Here is a 22,586-nt window from a genome sequence, read left to right as displayed (position 1 = left end):
AACAACTTTCCCATACCCAGATCATCATTTGGTTCCAAAAGCAAAAGGGGAAGGGGGGGTATAAACATTGTCCCCATTGTGGAAGGACGCGAGGATCCAGAATTGGCCTCCACAGTCACTTACGTACCCATTGTTAAAACCTTGCTTATGGAAGACAATCTTACTCGGATACGAGTGGAAGAAGAAGAAGAAGAAGAAGAAGAAGAAGAAGAAGAAGAAGAAGAAGAAGAAGAAGAAGAAGAAGAAGAAGAAGAAGAAGAAATCTGTTCCACAAAACACCAACAGAAAGTATCAGCTGATATGAATTGTCAACAAACACCCCAGCTATATGGTTCTGACTTCATCCATTTATTCAAATATTAAGCAAGTTTTTCAAAGGAAGGCCTTGGAGGGAGCAGCACCAAAGAAAGTCCATCCCTGTCTAAAATCTAATGTCCTGAATCTTAAATACATGTGCTTGAAATCTGAGAATTGTTGCAAGGTACAAGTACTTAGATTTCGGTTCATGGTTTAACAAATGGGAAGTGACTTTAAAGGGGGGGGGGGAGAGCAAAGTATAGAAACCAAATCTGTTCCTGCTTAGTCCTGTCACTTATGTGCTGTTTCCTATTTATTTACATGATCATTCATTCACAGATTTTTCATCCATTTTAAATCTGCCCCTAGAGTGGCATATGAATATCAATATTAAGACAGCCCCTGAAGTTTATACATGGCACAGAGGTTAAAGGGATTGGGAGGAGCAAGGAAAAAAGAGCAAACTTGGGCACTGGATCTTCATTACAAAATTCTTATAAAGACCGACTGGAATGGCAACAGTTCCAGGAAGGAAGGAATGGAAATTTGCTGTCCCTCAACAGAGCTGATAGCTGCTTCCCTTCTCACCCTCGTCTTAACAAGCTGGCCTCCCCCACCCCTTTCCTTACTGGCTAAGGGTATAGTCCAGCATCTTTGTGCACTGAGAGGGGCTTGTATTGGCCAGCCCAGTCAGCCACCATTTCTTGAGTCATACCAGCTCAGGATGCAGGCAGAACTGCCGCTGGGAGGGTCCCCCCCCCCGGTGGCGACCAGTGGAAAGCTCCAAAATGGGGTACTCCAGGGGCAGGGAGAGGCTGAGCCAGCCATGCTACTGTCATGTGATAACAGACACACCAGTCAGCATGTGTGGCAGGGCTAAGGGTGTGTTCGTGGTCCAGCTGCTCCATTAATTCCTGCTGAGCAGCGGAGTTTAGGGTTTAGACTGGCCCTAAACTCCTAATTGCCTTGGGTGCCTGCGACGTTTTGCTAGCTAAACCTTACTTCAAAAGCTTGGACCAATGTAGTATTTGTTTCCCTTTCCCCAGAGCCTGCCTTTTTACCATTCTGTACTAGCTCTCATCCCCAGTTGTGTGTGTGTGTGTGTGTGTGTGTGTGTGTGTGTGTGTGTGTGAAATTGATGCTCCACAATGAATAAAAAGTTGAAGGCAATAATGGGCGGGACCAGTACCATTGGAGTTTTATGCAATGATACTTAACTGATGTTTAGTATCAGCTGATCCCTGGAAGCTTTATGTCTCTAATTTATAAATCTGCTTGCGAAGGATGGCTCTGTGTATCCAAGTGTTCTTTGTAATGCAGCTGGTGATGTTGACTGGCCTGCAGCAAACTTATCCCCTCTTCCTTTCTCCTCCAGCCAATCCCCTGGTGCCTCCATTAGACACAAATGACATCTATCCATGCCTTGTATCTGTAACTGTAATGCAGGCTCTTCCTGAAATGAATATGCTTGTCATTAACCGTAGTGCTGTAGGGAATAGTTGCTGCTTTTTACATTCTTCCACGTGATGACCTGTGGCTCTTTCAAGGCTTCCACAGCACCAACGCCCAGTTCTATTTAAAACAAAGGCTTGCCAGAGGGTTTAAATGTGCTGAATGTTCTGTCTGGGACGACATTGGGTGGGGTAGAGGGAATACTGGTACATACTACTATAGGTCTGTGCTGGAGCAGCTCTAGGCTTCTTTTGTTATATAGCCATCCTGTGTGTTGAAAGCCCTGTCTCCTGCCAAAGGTTCCTTTTGTTCCTAAAACTTTTACCACATACTGCCTATATTTTTATCCATACCCGCAGGGATTTCCTCTTACTTTTTTAAAAGCATGCTTTTGTGCTTACGATTTTTATTCTCGTGCTTCTATTATGACTGACTGGAACAGTGAAGCTCTGCATCCTTCCTTGTAAAGGTACTTGCTACCTTCGTCCCTCCGCCTTTTGAGGCAACTCCCAACCTCCTCCAGAGGTTAAATATGTGACTCAGTGATCTGCATGTTGCTGCTTATAGTCTTCTGCTTGCAGTTTTCTGAAATAATAGGGGTTTCTCTCTTGCAAGGAGATTAAACACAGCATTCTGAGGTAGCACATGCAGTTTCCTGGCTCGGGTAAACGGCCACATTCAAACAAGAAAACCGTAGACATGGTTTTCGTAAGAGCAGCAAAACACAGTGCGCAGTCAAACTTAATGCATCTTGGAAATACAAATTCCAGTGCCTTGTGAAATACGCTACATGAAGGCTGAGGTTCTCAGAAACCTCAATTTGGTGTGTTTGCACAGACCTGTCTTTCGTTGTCTTCATTTTTGGTGAAGGTTTCATGTGGGCCGTATCTTCCCCATATTACATGGTGGCTGCAATTGCAGGAAGAGATGGTGTCCGCTTTAGATTCTGGGCATGTGGTAAATCCAGCCTGACCATGTCCCTTTGGTTGTGAGTAGTTGCTGCAGTGTTGGAATGTCAAACTTGCCACCTCTCTAAGCAGTGACTGACAGCCCTATGCATCATGTTTTTTAAAGGTTAGTGATCTCAGGGATGGTGATCAAGATTCTTTACCCAAACCCTTTGTTCTCATGACTGAAGAAAAAACTTGAAAAGGTGGGATCAGATCTGAAAAGTGAAACATTAATAATCTCTTTTTATGGCTCTCTGTATTAAGGATTTATGTTCTTGCCCTCCTGTTTTGCATAGAAAACTTTTAAGCAGCTATATATCGACTGTTAGAATCCCATCAATATACTGGGAATCGTCAAGTCAAAGACAGACTTCTCAAACAGCTGAAAGTGTTTAAGAGGGGATCCAGTATTTATAGTTGTTTTTGTTTGTATAATTTTGTTGTTGTTGTTTAGTCGTGTCCGACTCTTCGTGACCCCGTGGACCAGAGCACGCCAGGCACTCCTGTCTTCCACTGCCTCCTGCAGCTTGGTTAAACTCATGTTGGTAGCTTCGAGAACACTTTCCAACCATCTCGTCCTCTGTTGTCCCCTTCTCCTTGTGCCTTCAGTCTTTCCCAACATCAGGGTCTTTTCCAGGAAGTCTTCTCTTCTCATGAGGTGGCCAAAGTATTGGAGCCTCAGCTTCAGGATCTGTCCTTCCAGTGAGCACTCGGGGCACTCAGAATGGATAGGTTTGATTTTCTTGCAGTCCATGGGACTCTCAAGAGTCTCCTCCAGCAGCATAATTCAAGTATAATATAAGAATGCTTAATTATCAGCTACTGAATAGAGTTTTGATCTAAATCACTGCTGAATGTTAAAGGAGTGTTGATATTTTTGGGTCCTGTAAGAGTTTTTGCCTGAGTAGATATGGAGGTAGAGTTGATAATGAAATGTAATGTGAGTTTCTTTTCCTCCACAGATCTCTGTGCACTTTGGTATGTAAATGGACATACTCTTTGGAGAAAGGCTGGGATGCTAGTTTTTGGAAGCTGGTTGGATTGGAAGATTTGGTGGCAAATAACTACGCAAAAATAGGTAAATCTATATTACCTACTTTTTAACTTTTAAAATAAAAACTTCATCTTATTAGGTAATAGCCCAGTTCAGACACGTTGGGAAATACTGATTTCCTGTTAGGAGAACATGCTGTGGTAAGCCATGCATTTGTGCAGTTCTCCCTCTACTGCATGAGGAGAGGACTTTGAAACTTAACCAAACCTTGATCTTGGTTTGTTTTAACAAGCCACAGTTCCCTTAGGCCTGAAATAACAAGGAACTGTGACTACTTAAAAACAGAATTTTCAATGTCTTCTCGTATGTAAAGCAAGGGAAGGGGAAGCACCTGAGCCTGATTCTCACTGCTCTGTGTTTGCATGCATGATTTCCCATTATATGTTTTGGAAATATTATATATATCAGAGGACTGCTTTAGAAGTGAGCAATTTTGGGTGCACCAAGACAATTTGTCCTTAATTGTGCACAAAACTAATTTTCAAAAGTAGGTGGTTTAGGTTTCCCTGGGGAAATGTGGGCAGATGTTGGGTGAAAGAGACTTCCTGAAACTTCTCGCTTGCCATCAAAATGCCCCTCTCCTAATCTAGCAACGGCTGAAAAGGGGAGCATTCTGGCATTATGATGTTTTCCTTAGGAGGGCTGCTCCAGAACCAATACTCTTTCACTTTTGGGCTTCTGCATATGTAATACTGTATTAAAGGTAAAGGGTAAAGGGACCCCTGACCATTAGGTCCAGTCGTGACCAACTCTGGGGTTGCGCGCTCATTTCGCATTATTGGCCAAGGGAGCCGGCATACAGCTTCCAGGTCATGTGGCCAGCATGACTAAGCTGCTTCTGGCGAACCAGAGCAGCACACGGAAATGCCGTTTACCTTCCCGCTGTAGCGGTTCCTATTTATCTACTTGCATTTTGATGTGCTTTCGAATTGCTAGGTTGGCAGGAGCTGGGACCGAGCAACGGGAGCTCAGCCCATCACAGGGATTCAAACCGCCGACCTTCTGATCAGCAAGCCCTAGGCTCAGTGGTTTAACCCACAGCGCCACCTGGGTCCCTTAATACTGTATTAGTTCTCTCTTAATAGTAGGAAGAAAATAAAAGCCAGTCTTCATAATTCATATCATTTACATTAAACTCCCGATAGTACTCCTTCTACTGGCAACATTCACTTATCATATATCCATGTGTGTGTGTGTGTGTGTGTGTGTGTGTGTATCTGTATCTTTGCTACCTAAGCACACTTGACTGGATACATGGCAGATCTTTAGACCAGTGGCAAGGCATATGCAAACTTCATTATTCTGCTTTAGTTTGTTATACCACTGCATTTGCAATGCTGCAAATCAACAGAATCAGCAAGCTTAAAACAACGTGCTAAACTCAACTCTTGACTTGTCCCACACTCCTTTCACCAGCTTGTTACACTATATTTAAGTTGCTTTGAACTTTCCTGAAGCCTATGTATAATTAGAATTTTAGACTTGCTAATTGCAAGATTCTTATAGTAGATTTCCATTAAAAGACCATAATGTTCATTTACTAGAAAATTTCCAGGATAGCATTCTTCAAGTTTCCTTGTTCAGTTAATGGACTTTTAATGGCTGTCCTAAGCAGGCATGCCATTAATGAGAACATTAGTGTAAAAAAGAAAAACCCAAACCTCTCATCCCTCAAAGTTAATTACCTGATTCTCTCCCCCCCCCACTGCCACTTAGAGAACAAGTTTCTATAACAGTTTAATGCAGCAGCACTAAATGGAAATAATTTGATATCAGTAATGAAATCCATAAAGTTTCAAAAGAGATGCATTAGGTGTCGAAAAATTACTTTTTACAACTGTAGGTAAAAAAGGCCCCTCTGTATGATTGTCAGGGACCGGCTGGTCAATGAGGAGTGGTGGGAGATTCCAGCTGGAGAACCCCATAGGGAAACCTTAGAAGAGGAGGGCTCTGAGATGGGGGAGTGGTGGTGGGACAAGGAAGACAAATCAGAGGAGGAATGGGGGGGGGATGCTGAACTAGCAACAGGAGAGAGAGAGAGAGAGAGAGAGAGAGAGAGAGAGAGAGAGAGAGAGAGAGAGAAAGAGAGAACACTGCAGATGTAGAACAGGCAGCTGAGAAGGAGGTGGCTTAGGCTGTGACAGGCTTAGGAGCCTGCAGGTCCTACTGTGTTTAGCTCTTCTTCCCCCTTGTCTCTGAGAACCCAGAAGGTTCTGAAGGTTACAAAGCAAAGAGCACAGAGAGCTCAGAGGCCCCCTCCCTGGCGCAGCTTAAGAGTGCTAGGAAGATAGCTGGATGGAGAGGAGGAAGTGGGAGACTCAAATCGTCTTTACTGGGGCCAGTCGTACCCTAGGTTTCTCTGTGTGTATTCTGTTTCCTTGAATAAAGAATTGCATTTTCTATTCGTCTCTGACACTCTGTAGTACAATATCATCTGGCACCAGATCTTGCCCTCTTCTGTATGGTCCTTAAGAGACCAGTTTAGCTTCCACTGCATTCTTTGTGGGATGTGCAGAATAAACCTTGATGGCTCAACCTTGCTTGCTTCCAAAAGTGACAGGAAGCCATCCTTGGCACAAGGCAGTGCTGTAGTTAGCAGCTGCGGGGAGGGACTTAGGATGGATCCAGGGGCAGAGGAATGGGGTGCAGTGGGTGCGGATCGGCCCGAGTGCCAACATTGAGGGGGGTGGCAAAATGCCATGTGATATTAACTGTGGAGCCTGCTGTGCGACTGAGCCATGCGCCTCTCCTGGGAGAGACATGGTGGCTTGGGTGTGTGCAGGCTCCGTGCTGTCTGCTCCCTCCCCCCCCCAAACTGTGGGGCGGCTGAGTGGGAGGAGGCAGGCAGACTCCGGAGGTCCCGCAGTGCGCCCCGCTCCGCCGCTGGGCGCGCCGCCCCAGGCTCCCAAGTGGCTTCCTCCGTCGCTGGATGGATCACATAGACCAGTTGCTGCTCTGCTCCCCCAAGGCTATAAACAAGTCCTGTGCTTCTTGCTTTTCCCACCCAGCCCTGGCCTGAAGTGGCAGGTGGTGCCGACGACTACTCCTGCTTCCATACAGGTGGTGGGCAGCTCCTAGAGCAGGAACGAGGGGGCAAGGATTCCTTTCTGATAACCTTGCAAGCTCTGAACCTAATCCATTATTTTTCCTGTTGCAGAGTATAAGCAGAGTCTCCTAAACCTTTAGAGTTTTTGAGATTTTCTTTTTGCTTAAATGCAGCCTTGCTGGCTATTACCAGATGCACCTTTTAGAATCCCCTCCCCCTCCCCCACCCCCCACACTAAAAGAGTATAAGCAGTAAATAAATGTTTTAACAGAAATTTGAGCACCCTAATGGCTGACGAGCCCCATGAAGAGAAATTTTTAACATAAATTATTTATGAAGTGCAAGCTAAGGATTGAATACAATATTTATATAGTGCGTTTCAAGGACAGGGAAAAGCTCTCTCTCCCCCACCCCCACCCCATATTTTTTTTTTAAACAACTAAATGTGCATGTTGCCGACGAGAGCAAATTCTCTTTAAAAACCTGACAGTTCAATACAGGGAAATTAGAATGAGAAAAATGAAAAACCAGCAATAATAGGACGCCAATTTGAAAACCACCCTTTTATACATTCGGGGTGGGGGTGGGGGTCATTTCTTTCTTGCCGCTGCTTAAATTGCAAACACACACACACACACACACACACACACACACACACACACACACGTAAATTCCAGGACGCTTTGAACAGTTCTTGTTTTATTTTTTGGATTTGCGTTGTCAACCACAACTCGCCTCTCAACATATATATTTTTAGCAGATTAAATGTAATAAGTTACATCCAATCTAGCATCCTGAAAACTGAACCCGGGTGCAATGGCACCTTCCCCACCTGTGATGTCCCAGAAACTGGTAGTCGAGGTAGAACATAACCAAGTAGCCATTGATAGCCTTATTCTCCATGATTTTCTCTAATCTCCTTTTAAAGCTATACGTTAAGGCACGGGTGTCAAACTCAAGGCCCGGGGGCCAAATCCGGCCCGCTAGACCTCGTCATGTGGCCCGCCGAGCGCCCCAGCCAGCAGGACCTTGCTGCTGAAGCGCCGTGCCGACAAAGCACCAACAAAGAGCTGGGGCCTGGGGGAGGTAGAAAGGCGGCCGGAGCAGTGCTGCGTGGAGTGCCCCGAGCCACAGCAGGAGAAGGAGGAGGCAGCTTGCCGGGTCAGCGCCCAGCAGCGCCGCATGAAGAGTCCCGAGCCTCTGCGACGCAGCAGTGCTCTGTAGCACTTTGAATCCTCCTCCTCCTCCTGCCACGGCTCGGCGCCTGGAAACGGCTGCTGCTGCTGCTGCTGAATCACAGACAAAGCACCCAGCAGCGCCGCGTGGAGGAGGAGGAGGATTCAAAGTGCTACAGAGCACTGCTGCGTCCCAGAGGCTCGGGACTCTCCGTACGGTGCTGCCGGGCACCGACCCGACAAGCCGCCTCCTCCTCCTCTTGCCTCACCTCCTCCTCCTCCTGCCGCGGCTCAGCCTCATGAACGTGAGCTCAGCAGCGGCTCAGCCTCATGAACGTGCAACTCTGAGGCTTTACGCACGTCTGCTAAAACGGACACCCGCTGCCTCACGCTGCACGGGAAATGCTTTTTGCCCCTGGGTCCCTTCGCGCTCTTTTCTGGCGCTGAATCAAGGCGGCGACCCCCCCTTCCCTTTCTTTCTTCCTCTCTCTCGTTCTTATTCTTTCTTTCCCTCTCCTTCCTTCCTTCTTTATCTCTGTCTTCTCTCCGTCTTTCTTTTTCTTTCCTTCTTTATTCCCTTCCTTCTTTCCTACTCTTCTTTCTCTCCCCTCTTTCCTTCCTCTCTCCCTCCTGCTCCCTCTTTTCTTCCTTCTTTCCTTCCTTCCTTCCTTCCTTCCTTCCTTCCTTCCTTCCTTCCTTCCTTCCTTCCTTCCTTCCTTCCTTCCCATCTTTCTTCCTCTCCCTCATTCTTATTCTTTCTTTCCCTCTCTACTTCCTTCCTTCTTTCTTTCTCCCTTTCCGTCTTCTCTCCCTCTTTCTTTTTCTTTCCTTCTTTATTCCCTTCCTTATTTCCTACTCTTCTTTCTCTCCCCTCTTTCCTTCCTTCCTTCCTCTCTCCCTCCCACTCCCTCTTTTCTTCCTTCCTTCCTTCCTCCCTCCCTCCCCTCCCCTCCCTCTCCCTCTCCTCAGAAACATAGGATGCTGCTTTATACTTCTGGCCCTTAAGCCCTGGAACCAGGAGAGCAGCTCCAGTGAGTCAACCTCAGCCAGTCCCTTTGGTGAAGGGTGGTGGCTCACTGACAGAACATCTGTCCTGCATGCAGAAGGACCCCAGCATCTCCAGGTACCAGTAGCTCTGCAAAGCTCCTGCATGAAACCCTAGTGAGCCTCCACCACCCAGTGCAGTTACCAAAAATCATTTTTCAATAAATTGTACAATAATTGTACATTTGAATATCTACTTGCCATTATTCTGACTATGTTTCTGCTTTCAGAGGTAGTTATTACATTATTACAAAAAAAAACAGTAATAATTGAATGCAGTGACAATAATTTATGATAATAAAGAGTGGACACATAGTCCTACAGATACAACCGGCCCTTTGAGGGTGACCAAACTGCTGATGCGGCCCCCGATGAATTTGAGTTTGACACCTCTGCGTTAAGGGTATAAAAATAAGTTCTGAATTGCTGTGAACTTTATAGATTAAATCCATGTGTTTTCGTAGTAGAAGAAGGTGGCTTGTGAATGGGAGAATTCTCACAAAAAAGCGGACAGTAGCATTCACGTTTTTTGGTGATGAAACCCATAGTGTTATGGCATTATATGTTGTTGTTGTTGTTGTTGTTTAGTCGTTTAGTCGTGTCCGACTCTTCGTGACCCCACGGACCATAGCACGCCAGGCACTCCTGTCTTGCACTGCCTCCCGCAGTTTGGTCAAACTCATGTTCGTAGCTTCGAGAACACTGTCCAACCAGTGTTGGACAGTGGCATTATATAACCTACATTAATATTAACTGATCTGATTGCTTCCACACGAGATGTGCTTTGCTCTTTCCAGCTGCCCTCCAGGTTTGCCCATGCGGAGGAGAAAGGAGGCATCAGAGAGAAGGGGAAGGTCTCCCCCCCCCTTGCCAGTCAGTGTCTACCACAGTCCCACCAGTGGGAGGAGAAGGTGGGAAAGCCTCTCTCCCACTTCCATGGATTCATCCTGCTCACCGGCTTTAGGGAGGCACAGGGACCAAGGGTGGAATAGGCATGGGCACAGGCAAATAAGCAGTGGCATCTCACAGCCAAACAGGGGAGGGAGGGTGATTTGGAAGAAGAATGTATGCTATGGATGATTTAAGGTAATGCTAACTGTACAGTACATGATTTTCACCTTAAGCACTGACTTTGGAACATAATCCGCACAAAAGATGTACAAGATTTGCTGCAAATCAAGGTGGGGGGACGACGGATAAGGACGCTACAGAAAACATAGACTGCAACAATTTTACATTGTCATTGTTTGGATTCTTCCATAAAGAGTAAGCAAACAAGATTGCCAATTCCAGAGAAAATGGCTAGTGGGGAAGCAACATCTGTTAAATTTTCATGAACTATAGATCTTTGAGGTGCTGAAGGCTGCAATCTGTTTTTTAAATGGCCTGATAAATTTTCGTCCTCATTCTCATACTTAAGGGGCTACTTAAGGGACCAAATAATGATTTTTCACTGAATAGCAAGGCTTTATGCATTGCCCTGTCCTTCCCCCACCACTCCCAAAGCAATGTGCATTTCCCCCAAAGTAGAAAATGTTGTAGATATGATATAGCTATTTCTGGGGTTGTCAGTACCTCACATTTTAAAAGGTAACACAAAGACTCCTTTATGAATATATTCCCACTAAATCTGTGATGAAACTATATACTTTCAGTCTTCACTTTGAATTCAAAACAAATCTCCACAAGTCTTGAAAACAAACATTTTTTGGGTGGGGAAATACCACTTCTAAATAATCTCTGGGCCTTGTGACCTATTGGCCTAATCTGAGTCTTCTATTCTCTCATGCTCCTTTTCCCTCCCATCCGAAAAGGGGAAAAAAGAGAAGAAGTGGAGGGTTTATACGATATTGGCTCATTTGAACGCAGTCCCTCCCTAACCAGCTGTGCTTTGAAAAAATGGTGGAGAGAGAAGTTTGGTTTCCTGTTTGTGATCCTGTATTTCTGCATGGTGGACTCCCGCTCCTGGTTATATTTTAATTGAAACAACAGAGTTGTATGTGAAAGAGTCCTTAGCAGTTGGAGAGGGGTTTTTTCATAAAACAAAGTGCCTTTATGAAAAAAAATTGTGGCTCTCAAGTGAGTGTTGTTTTCAAGTATGTTTTATTTAAAGGCCTGACTCATATGAAGTGTATTTCTGTCATGTATTCTTTGGGCCCTTATGGGATGAACATTGCAAGCAATGCTTTGAAAATGCTGGCGTTGGTTTGGCTTCCTGTAATTTTGCCCCCACATGAATTTCATAATGGCACAATAGTGCCATTGCCATCTTTCTAAGGAACATCCTATGGTACCTCCAGTCTGTGTAGGTTGTTTGTCAACTACTGTTTCGGAACACATTTATTATTATATTTTCCCCTTGCAAGCATGGTTATGATCTTCTAATCTGCTCCATAGCATTGTAACAATGAGTGGTGTTCTGAAGCTAAAATTATGCCTATTTAAACTTTCCCTTCCTGTTTAGAATGAAGTGCAAGGGCACTTTTTCAAAATACATGCCAGTTCTCATTTTTAGTAACTGTCAAAGATGAATTGTTTCAGTGTACATACTGCCTCTAAGCATTATGCACAATCCATTGTATATCATGTCCCACAACTTCTTCAGGATTTAGCTAAATGTATTTTTAAATGTAGCAGGAATAATCATTCTGCAATAGAAGTGTTATACCAGTTTCTTATTACCTTTCCTGGGCATTGAGGTGAGCTGAATTTAAGTAACATAACAGCATCTTCCTACTTACGTACTTTCTTAAATCCTACAATGAACTAAAGCTACTTGTGGCTGGGACATACATTCCCTTAAGACACTTAGAAGGACACTTGTAACATGAATGTTATTGGTACAGAATTGTATTAGAGCATGCTCAATTAACAGTAAAGATTATGTCCGTCAGGCATGCACATATATAAATGTATAGAACTCAATTCAAAGCTGCATTTAGAAAAACATGGTAAAGTCTTGGCTTGTTTCCTTGTTTTTCTGCAGGTGTTACTTCACACTTCCCCTTGCTCCACCGACATGTTCCTCAGGCTTATAACTTGTTTCGAACCTTCTTCACAAGCAGAGTGAAGGTTCTATAGTGAATACTGCATTTAACCCCTTTTTCTATAATTGCATATATAAAAGTACGCACACATACTGTCTGCATCCCATGTGGCTGCTCATGTTTAAGGAGGGTGGAATGTACACACCCTTTTAACCCTCTGTTTGCATAGACTCTTTGGCCTGAAAGTGTGTGCATTGTCCCTAACTTTCCAATTACAGGATTCCCTGGGTATTTGCAATCTTTCCTTAGCTTTAGCCTCAGAGTTTACTGGGTTGACGAATAGTCCTAACTTAGTAGGAACCTAACACAAAAATACAACTTTGGCATAGTATGCAACATACATTTCCAGTCAGTTTAGTTGCCAAAATTCAATGGTGGTTACACCAGAATGCATTTACTTCTTTAAAGCCACCCCCCGCACGCATGTCACATTAGTTAAGAAAGAGGAGTCTTTTCCTCTTCATCCCCCTTTTGTATTTTGCACCTCCTCTCCATCTTTGAAATGTGGCAAATTACAGTTTCACATAAAACACAACTGGTTCTGCATGACAGGCTAAAAGCAGCTTTTGAATGACTGAATGTGTCATAGCTGAGTCAGCTGTACAGCTGTACTGCCTTGCTCGGTTTTCCCTTTGTTGTTATTATTTTTTTAAGGGCCAGTGAACACTAAAACTTCCATTTCCATTCAATATTAGTATGACTTTGGACCTTGCGATTAAGTTACACAGGTTGACTAAAGATGTATTGTTAACCGCCTTGTGTTACGTCTGGTAAATAGCCAGTTGCCGTGACAACTGCCCGGAAACATGGTGGGTCATTGGTACCCCTTACCTTTTTTGAAACCAATCATGAGCAAATTCCGGAACTAGTCTTTAGGATAAAAGGGAAGGAAAAGTTCCAGACAGCTTTTTCCTTTGGTAAACTTGTTTCTCGCTCAACCGGGGGGGGGGGAGAGAGGGGCATGGAGTTCTCTTCTAAAAATCCCAACCAGACGCCTGTGGGAAACCTGCAAGCAGGATTAGACCACAAGAGCACTCCTTCACTCCTGTTCTTAGCAAATGGTGTTGCTGTTGTGAGAGTGGAGCAGATTTCCCTTTCTTCTCCTCCCCACTGCACACTCTCAGAATCTGCTCCAGACGGTCGGGGGAACAGATTTTGGGGGCCAACAGGAGGCTCCAGGGGGAAGGAACATAGGAAGCTGGCAAACACAGTGACTCAATCCATCGGTTCACATAGAACTCAAGAGAATACTTTCAGGTATTCATGAGAGTACAGAATATTAAGCTGATTTCTTAGAAAGAATTGTAGTAGCTGTTTTCTACCCAGCCATTGAATACTATTGAAACCTCACTAATGGTCCTTTTGAAAACCACATGAGTGTAGCTTTGCAAGTATAGCATCCATGTTTATCTTATTCCTGGATAAATGTAATCTTTATTGTGGTCCATGGGGTCACGAAGAGTCGGACACGACTAAATGACTAAACAACAACTGTTGATACAAGGGTTTACATTGTTATGATTAACGTTACACAACAGGCATGTGTTTTAAAATTCAAAAGCAATATTATTGGTGCTTGGTAAATAGAATGAAGGGCATATCAGGTCAGGGAGAAGAGGGCAAAGGATCACTTTCAAGCACGGGAAAAGTAGCATTTGCCTCCCAACAGACTGAACATAAAACAAGACTTGCTGGGTCAAACCAAAGCATCCAGCACCCTGTTTTTTACACTGACCAACCAGCTATGTTTGGCAAGCAGAATCTGAGCTCTCCCCACCTGTAATTCCCAACAACTGGCATCCAGAGACTAGGGCTGGGCGATACATTGATATATCGTCCAAAACCGGTTTGAAGTTCACATCATGATAATTGTTTCATAATATTTGAGCTGGCAATATATTGTGAATCACAATATATCGACAATAATTGGAAATTTCTGGTTTTCAACATCACAATAACCAGCCAAACATTGCGATAACTCACCAGCTAAACTTTGCAATGTTATCACCAGCTAAACATTGCAGTCTACCACAATGTCTGAAATAATGATGGAACTTAGAGAGGTGGACAGGACAATGTCCTGCCAACTGCTACTACTTAGGGGACTAAAACGGATAAATGACAATATTATAATAATCTTTATTGTGGTCCAAAGACCCATAACATGGATTCAGAATAAAATACAGATTCGGACAGACAACCTCCCAGGGAAGGGAGACCGAAGCGTTATTTGTTTAGTCATGGGTATGTTGATCTTTGATTCGTGTGACTACTGAAAGAAACTTTGCCACTGTGATATCATTGGACTTGTCGTCCAGAAGATATTTGATATAGTAGGCTTCAGATTGACCCGGCCGATTTGCCAATAGTGGTTTAATCAATAGTTCCCCAGCTTGATCATATGTCCGCAATGCAATAAAATATGCCTCATGCAGTCGATGTCCTATTTTGATAAGGGATACCTCTCAGTCTGCCTAAATGACAATATTATCAATTATCAGACACTCAGTTTCATCAGCAGACAAGCCAAAATGCATCCCAACAGGACTTTTGGTTTGGGGCTTGGCTACCAAATGGTGGTATTCAGGACAATCCAAAGTATGGCAATGAATCATAGTGAATACAAATAACCTGGTATTGCCAGCAGGCCTACAAGGAGGCAGAAGCAGCAGTGGCAGAAATAGCTTGCCATGACCGCGGTATGTATTGGCAGTAGTGGCGACAACCTGCAAGGCCTTGCGGTTGCGCCACAATGAGTGGTGGCCTGCAAGTCCTTGTGACGGCAACGGGAAAGGGCAGCAGTAGCAGTGGCAGCCTGTGAGGCCTCGCGACTGCGGCACAAACAGTGGCGGCCTCCAAGGCCTGGCGGCAGTGATAGAGAGTGATGGCAGTAGTAGCAATGGCCTGCAAGGACTCAATGGGACGCAGCAGCAGTAGCAGTGGCAGCCTGCGAGGACTCACAGCAGTGATAGGAGGTGGCAGTAGTAGCAGCGGCAGCTTGCAATACCTTGCGGCAGTGACAGGGAGTGGCGGCAGTGGCAGCACCCTGCAAGGCCTTGCAGTGGCGATGGGAGGTGGCGGCAGTAAAGGTGGGGTGCCTTTGGCTTGCCTGTTGATGAAAATGACCATGAGGTGATTGATAATAATCATCATCAGTTTTAGACCCTTAAGTAGCAGCAGTTTCCAGGACATTGTCCCGTTCGCCTCTGTGTAGTTCCTTCCTTATTTCTGATATCATTATATATCAATATATCGCGATGTTTAGCTGGTGATATATCACGATGTTGAAAACCGGTTATTGCTCATTCCTCCCAGAGGACACATTACTTCATATACCGGACATAATGCTTAGCTATATCATGACTAGTAGCCATCCAAGTTGGTGGCCGCCACGATGAGACTAGTGCATTTTATTTTGTTTTTCTCCTTTTGTTTTCTTAGGAAATGAAGTTCTCGCTCCAGGAGCTCCAGTTGGAAATGGTCTGACGTCAGAGGCTGCTGAAGCCCTTGGCCTTGCTAAGGGGACCGCAGTAGGCGCTTCTCTCATTGATGCACATGCTGGAGGAATAGGTATTCTCTAAAAGGGTAGCTGTTTTTTCTCTGTTCCACTTCCATATTATAAGCAGAGGCTTGCACTGCAAAGGCTACATTCCATATGCATTTTCAGTATTGGTTACCAGGTAGGTATAATCAAGTAAGGAAGCCTTATAGCACGGGAGCCTTTAAAGGGAGCTATTATGAGGAATATGACAGTATGTATAAAACTGTTCTGGTATGTTACCCTGGACAACATGGCTAATCTGTTTGGGATGTGGGGGAATAGAGAATCCTGGCTGCATGTAGGAGACGGGATTAAATAGGTTTTGAGAGCAAGTGCTGTCCTACAAATCTCTGATCGTGTGATCTTGCTCGGTGCATCCCAACAATTTCCATCTTCTGTTAGCTTGAAATACACGGGCAGCCTTTAGATTTGGGAAAAGACAAGGCTGCAAACCTTCTCCTGGTTATGATCTTGAAATCTGAATGAAATACAGTGGAACCTCGGTTTACAACTACCTCTGTTTATGAACGCCTCCGTTTATGAACGCCGCGGACCCGGAAGTGTTTAAATCCGGGTTCCGTGGCGTTGGATGCGCAGATCACATATGTGCAGAAGTGCTCTATCAGCGCTTCGCGCACGCGCAAAAGTGTGCCTTTGGGGAGCGAATGCCTGCGTTTACGAACGCCTCTGTGGAACGGATTCCGTTCATAAACCGATGTTCCACTGTAGCGGAATTTAAAACAAACAAAAATCCTTAAATGTTGACTTGTCCTTGCTTGACCTGTCAGCCTCCGGCTCTTTGACATGCTTTATGTCTCAAGTGTGGAAACACAGCTCCTTTTATCAGTTTGCTACCTACTAGTTTAACCTAATGTCGGCACAACTTACAGGCCTTGCTTCGTGAGTGGTAGCATGGAAGTTTATATGTGGAAGGTGAGGAGAGTTAGACATTGGGTACGCTAAGCAGCGTTACAGAGGATTCTGTTATGTTCTGTGGCTTGGAGCAGGCCTTCCCATTTTGTACACCTGCCCGACCTACATGTGGCTCACAATGCAGATCACTCCAGTGTGTGGAAGGGTGGGAAGGCAACTTGTACAACACACACTTTTCCAGCTGAATGTGTATGTGGGGGGGGGGGAGATATTTCCTTTAGAAATTTGGAATGGAGCTGCCCCTCTCTTCAAGATAAGAAATTCCCAAGTAAAAACCAGTTTCACATTTTGATAGCTGGGACGTAACCACAAGAGAACAACTGTACTGAAGCTCTCCCAAACATACATTCCAAAAACAGAGTGTACTACTTTTTAATATCAGTTAGAAGGATTAATAAGAGGCTGTGTTCTTGGCAACCCCAGCCAAACGTGGCCTCTGCAAAGGGTAGGGTATTTGTTTTGCACTACTGCAAGTTTATGTGAAGTTGATCTGAATGCAAACTCAGGGATATACAGAGAAACCACAGTGGAAGAGGCCAGAGCATATGAGGCCACTTGATTTTAAATGCCAGATATGAACTTAGGTTTTGAATGCTAAGCCCCAAGGGATGAAAATATTTGCCCACAGTAGACTCAAGAGATTTGATACTCTCTCCATAATAGACACATTAAATATTTTAATGTGCATTTCATTAGTAATCCGATGTGATTCCCTTTTCAAACTCTGCCTGTTTTGGTATGGAAGGCATGTGTGTGTACGTGTGTTTATTTTATTTTAGAGACGGAAGATGCCATGCCAGAGTTTAGGGCTACTAAAAATCTTCCCAGCTGTTTCCTTTTCACATGCTAATTTTGACATTTGGTTAACCCTCAGAGAGGCCACTGCCTGTCAAGGTGGATAGTACTGAGCCAGGTGGACCCACTCTTGAGGCTGCTTCCCAAGTTCCCACACCTGCAAAATGCAGGGGAAATGGCACAAGGACCAAACTTGACATGATGTGGGACACATAAATAGCAATGAAATTAGTGTTTGATTTTTTGGGGACGACGACGACAAGAATAAGGGTGGGGTGGGGTGATTATTGTCACCACAGCAGTATATTCAGAGGGAAGGCTTCATTCTTTCCTTCCATCATGCCTCCCCACCAAAAAATATTGTATCTCACACTCCCTACTTTGAACCCTTGAAAGGAAGCTTACGCTGTTGCCAATGCGAGCATCTCTTCCAGGATACACGTGTGTGTGTGTGAGAGAGAGAGAGAGGGGGGGGGAACAGAAAGGGTTAAACCTTCCCTCTCACCATGCTGCACTCCTAACAAAATTAGGGAACCAAAAAAGGAGAGGAAAGGCATTGAGCAGAGAGGAACATAGGAAGGAAGTTGCCTTATACTAAGTCAGACCATTGATCCATCCAGTTCATTACTGTCTGTAAGGTAAGGTCAAGGTGAAGGACCCCTGGACGGTTAAGTCCAGTCAAAGGCGACTGGGGTTGCGGTGCTCACCTCACTTTTCAGGCCGATGGTGCCGGTGTTTGTCCATAGAGAGCTTTCCAGGTTGTGGTGGAAGCCAGAGCTATATACCGTGGTACCTCTACTTACGAATTTAATGTGTTCCGAATGCACATTCATAAGTCGAAAAAAATTGTAAGTCGAATCCCATACGAATGCATTGGGAGAAAAAATTCGTAAGTCGAAGCAACCCTATCTAAAAATTCGTAAGTAGAAAGAATCCTATCTAAACTGCATCCAAGATGGCGGACGGAGCTCCATTCGTAAGTAGAAACATTCGTAAGTAAAGTTATTTGTAAGTAGAGGTACCACTGTATCTACTTGCACTGGTGTGCTTTCAAACTGCTAGGTTGGCAGGAGCTGGGACCGAGCACCGGGAGCTCACTCTGTTGCATAGATTCGAACCAACGACCTTCCGATCGGCAAGCCCAAGATCGCCACTCATGTCTACCTGTCTATAATGACTGTCAATAGCACTCCAGGGTTTCAGACAGCAGTCTGTCCCAGCCCTACCTGGAGATGAATAATAATAATTTCATTATTTATACCCCTGCCCATCTAGCTGGACTAAAGCAGATACTCTGCCTCTGAGCTATGATCTTTTCCCAAAGGAATAAACCTAAGAGGAAAAGTTCTCAGAGTGCCCAACATATTTTATTGTTGCTCAAATAAGGTTTCAAAAAATCCGGACAAGCAGTATAAGGTAGGCAGATGATTAGAAATGCAGAGCAGGAAGGAATATAGAGCCGAAGCAAGCCTTTGCCAGCCTACTGCCAGCTTCTTCCATTTTTAGAATGGATGGGAAGCTGGAACCAAATGAGACAGGATGCAGCTGGGTCTCATTGGCGTGTTTCTCACAAGCCCAGGTGTAAGGCAGTCTTGAGCTGAATTCTGTACATGCTTAGTTGTGGGTAAATCCCACCTGGAAAACGAGTTCAATTTTCCTGGCTGTCGTTTGGCCTTTGGACAATCCATCCCACAATTTCTTTCGAAGGGAAACCAAAACTAAGAAGGCATTCGACCAGCCCAGTCTGGTGCAGCATGTGGAGGACTAAGGAACTTGCACCTGGAATCTGTGAAAATTCTGTTTGCCCTCATAAATGTTAGGTTCTCATCCACTTCTCAACGTGTGTGGATTTGTGATGAGCCAGGTATTTGGAATTTGGTAGTTAAAAACAGTTTAAACAAATGACAATCACAAGCCCTAAAAACATCTATCTCAGGTGTCAAAGGCCAGGCAAAAGAGGTGGGTTTTCTCAGGATTTCAGCTCTGTGGCAAACACCAGAGCGTACAAATGCTGCTACAAACCTATGAAGACTTCTTGACTAAAGTTCAAGGACTATGAAGGCAGCATGCCTTCTACTCAATGCACATTTTCTATGTGGTTATTTAATATATATTTTGCCATGTGACTCATTAATAACAGTGTGATGAATACACATTTCTTCAAGTTGAGATTAACCTTGCTTAACATGACATACACATTTTGAAATACATAAAGGGTTTTAAACATCCTTGTACACTTCTAAATATAGCACATATTTGTACAGGAAATTCCTTGTAGATCTTCTCTATGCAATACCCTTAGCACAACGTGGAATATTTTCTTGGGCACACGGTAAAATAAAGAAAGCTGAACCATTAGCAGTAAGTTCTAATTGTTTCTGTTCTTCACAAAGGATTAAATCTCACGTGCATATGATACATCCCTTGCATGATCCTCCAGTTATGAAGAGGATATCTTTCACCATACCTACTGGGAGTGACGCACGTTGATGCACAGACATCAACGAGACAGTAGTAGTGATCAAAATATTTTAGAGGCCCCTGTACTCATAATAAATAATTTGTTTAATTTCTTAAGAGAGATTGCCATGTAAAATATGATGTTATAAAGGATACTTCAAATTTTGGATTATGTTGCCACTTTTGCTCTAGGCCAGAGCTTTCCAAACTTTTCATGTTGATGGCACACTTTTTATACTTGCATCATTTTGCGACACAGTAATTCAGTTTTACTAGCAAACCAGAGGGTAAACTAACCCCTTTCCAGCCCTGGGAGGAGCATGGGGAACATTCATGCGACACACCTGCACACTGCAGCCGACACACTAATGTGTCGTGACACACAGTTTGGAAAGACATTAGTGTTTTGATATGCCCCATTTGCTCCCCATGCCTACAATTTTATCTGTAAAATCAGATAACAACAAGAACAATACAGAGTGCAAGCAGGCACTTAATCAGAGAGAGAACTTTCAGTTTAAGATTGTATATCCACATATCACAACAGACCATTGTGTTTTGCCACCTTTATCAAACATGGCCTAGCATAATTTCTGATTTTGTTACGAACATTTACATGACTAAAAACAGTCTGGCTATTGCAGTCCATGATAACAGACGTAGGGAAGACTATTCTCCATAATGTTGCATATGGGAGGATAATATGCAAATTCATTCTCCTTTAATGATGGATTCCACTATAGAAATTCATTGTTTAAGGAAGGGATATAATAAGGGATACCAGAGTTGCTGCTTTATCATCATCATTATTTTGTTAACAGGTATAGTATTGCATTGTCAGATGGAATATATATATATATATATATATATATATATATATATATATATATATATGAGAATTATATATCCAATTTATGGTGGGTGGGGGAGAGAATGAATGTTGGCATTCACATGAATGTTGGAAATCCCAGATGAACCTTTTGAATGTCAGTGCTCACTACAGTAGGTCCCTGTTTGTGAGACAAACACTGGTGGATGCTGAAAGCCTCATTTCAGTTACTGTCAATCATTCATCGACATTCACCATATTTCAGAGACTGAATTTAATTGTGACAGATATAGTGGTTGGTGTTGTCTGTAATAAGGGGAAGCAAGGAAAATGAATTGGATTGTTACCTCGTTGTGTGGCTTTGGCCAATTCACCTGCAGAAAATCCAATGGGTATGGGCAGAATGCAGAGTGACAATAGCCCTGTGCCTTCAAAGGTGGATTGTATTGAATGAGGCGAGGGGTGGCAATTTTGAGCAGAAATCAGCAGGCAGGAGAGAAGTGCCAGTATCTTCCTCTGTCCTTGGCGATTGCTCCCAACCTGGTGTCATTCCCCACATCCATTATTTATGGGATGTGAGACCATAAATAAGCACAGCTAGTATAAAAATGGGCTGTGTGGGGGAGTAAGAATTGGAAGGAGGAAGATTGCAGGCAGACAAAGCGTTTAGCACCCCCATTTTGCCCCCAGCCATTTTCTGTTTAAAACTCGGCACCCCTGTGTGGGTGCCCAAACACCCTCTGTAGCTGCATCTGAAGACATGGATCTGTGTCTGTCACTCCAGCTGTGAATCCTGATTGACGATGATTGTTCTCTCTTCCATTAGATTGATCAATACTTTTATGGGTGGGGGGGTGGCGGCGGGGGCGATGTATTAGCCAAGTCGAAGTAGAGAAATTGGCTTCTCTGATAACACTGTTTGACAGCCTTCTCAGAGTTATGTCTTTAAAAATGGGGTTTCTTATATATATATTTTGTCTCTCCGTACCAGGCATGATTGGAGCCAGAGTGCAAGGACATAACTTGCCCTGTGAAAACCAGCCAATTACATCCCGAGCCGTTGTGATATGTGGAACGTCTTCATGCCACATGGCGGTAAGTTGGGAGCACAATCGTTATGCCAGTCACATAAATCCGGCTGATGAGAAACTGCCCTTTAAACACCTCTTTTAATTTATTTGCCCTTGTGTATCCTGGATATTATGGAGTTCTTTGAGAGACTTCTTATAGATCACCATACATCTGCTACTGAGAAACATCTTTAATAGTAGTAGAAATCAATACTAAGGGAAAGGCACAAAATGTAAAAGAGAAGTCAGAAATTATTCTACTGTGATTTCAACTGGACAGTGTGAAATTGGAGCCAGAGACTCTCGCTTAGAGTAACCCATGATGGGCATGTCACTAATGTATAACTGAGTACTCAGTGTCTTTAGAAAATCCCCTTTAGCCTTCATCTCTCTCACCTCCTCTCTCAATCAATATAAATCCATCTTGTGCTGAGCACTCTAATGATCTATAGAATTATGAGTTGCATTGCGGCTCCAAAAGAGCCCAGATAAGCAATTTTTGCTTCAATATTTTTTCTCACTGAATTAGTGGAAAAGCTTTTTCCTGGGATTGCAATTAAAGTTTACTGTCTCTCTCTCTCTCTGCATGCCTGAAAGCATTCTGTTTTCTTGTCTTATCTTATTCAGTCATCTTATTCAGCCATTTTCATTTCATTTAAAACTTGTTAACTTGCTTAAATGTAGACTGAATCATTAGATAGGATTTCACTAAATTATATGCAGCAAAATAAATAATATGTGCATTATTCACAAATGACAGCGTACACATTTTTGATTACACACACACACACAAACATATGAATTGGGGGCGGGAAATTATAAACTGTCGTGTTAGAGGCAAAGGAAGTAAAGTATAGATTCAGGATGATACTTCATGCAGCTGGTATACTGCC

The 22,586-nt window shown here is 43.8% G+C and overlaps 1 protein-coding gene across 8 annotated transcripts in view; it reads left to right on the top strand.

Moving 5' to 3' along the window:
• The window catches only part of FGGY (FGGY carbohydrate kinase domain containing), a 153,444-nt gene that overhangs the window by 53,852 nt on the left and 77,006 nt on the right, over window positions 1-22,586 (top strand). For all 8 annotated transcript variants that reach the window (XM_088673966.1, XM_035124277.3, XM_035124273.3 and 5 more), the window contains 3 exons: window positions 3,662-3,777; window positions 15,507-15,635; window positions 21,615-21,718. In XM_088673966.1, coding sequence (XP_088530092.1) covers window positions 21,617-21,718 — 102 coding nt within the window. In that variant the 5' untranslated portion in view covers window positions 3,662-3,777; window positions 15,507-15,635; window positions 21,615-21,616. The remainder of the gene's footprint in view (window positions 1-3,661; window positions 3,778-15,506; window positions 15,636-21,614; window positions 21,719-22,586) is intronic.

The sequence above is a fragment of the Zootoca vivipara genome, chromosome 7 (assembly GCF_965207765.1).
Source record: "Zootoca vivipara chromosome 7, rZooViv2.hap1.1, whole genome shotgun sequence".
NCBI classification, from domain to species: domain Eukaryota; kingdom Metazoa; phylum Chordata; class Lepidosauria; order Squamata; family Lacertidae; genus Zootoca; species Zootoca vivipara.
This window is presented reverse-complemented; position numbering and strand designations above follow the sequence as displayed.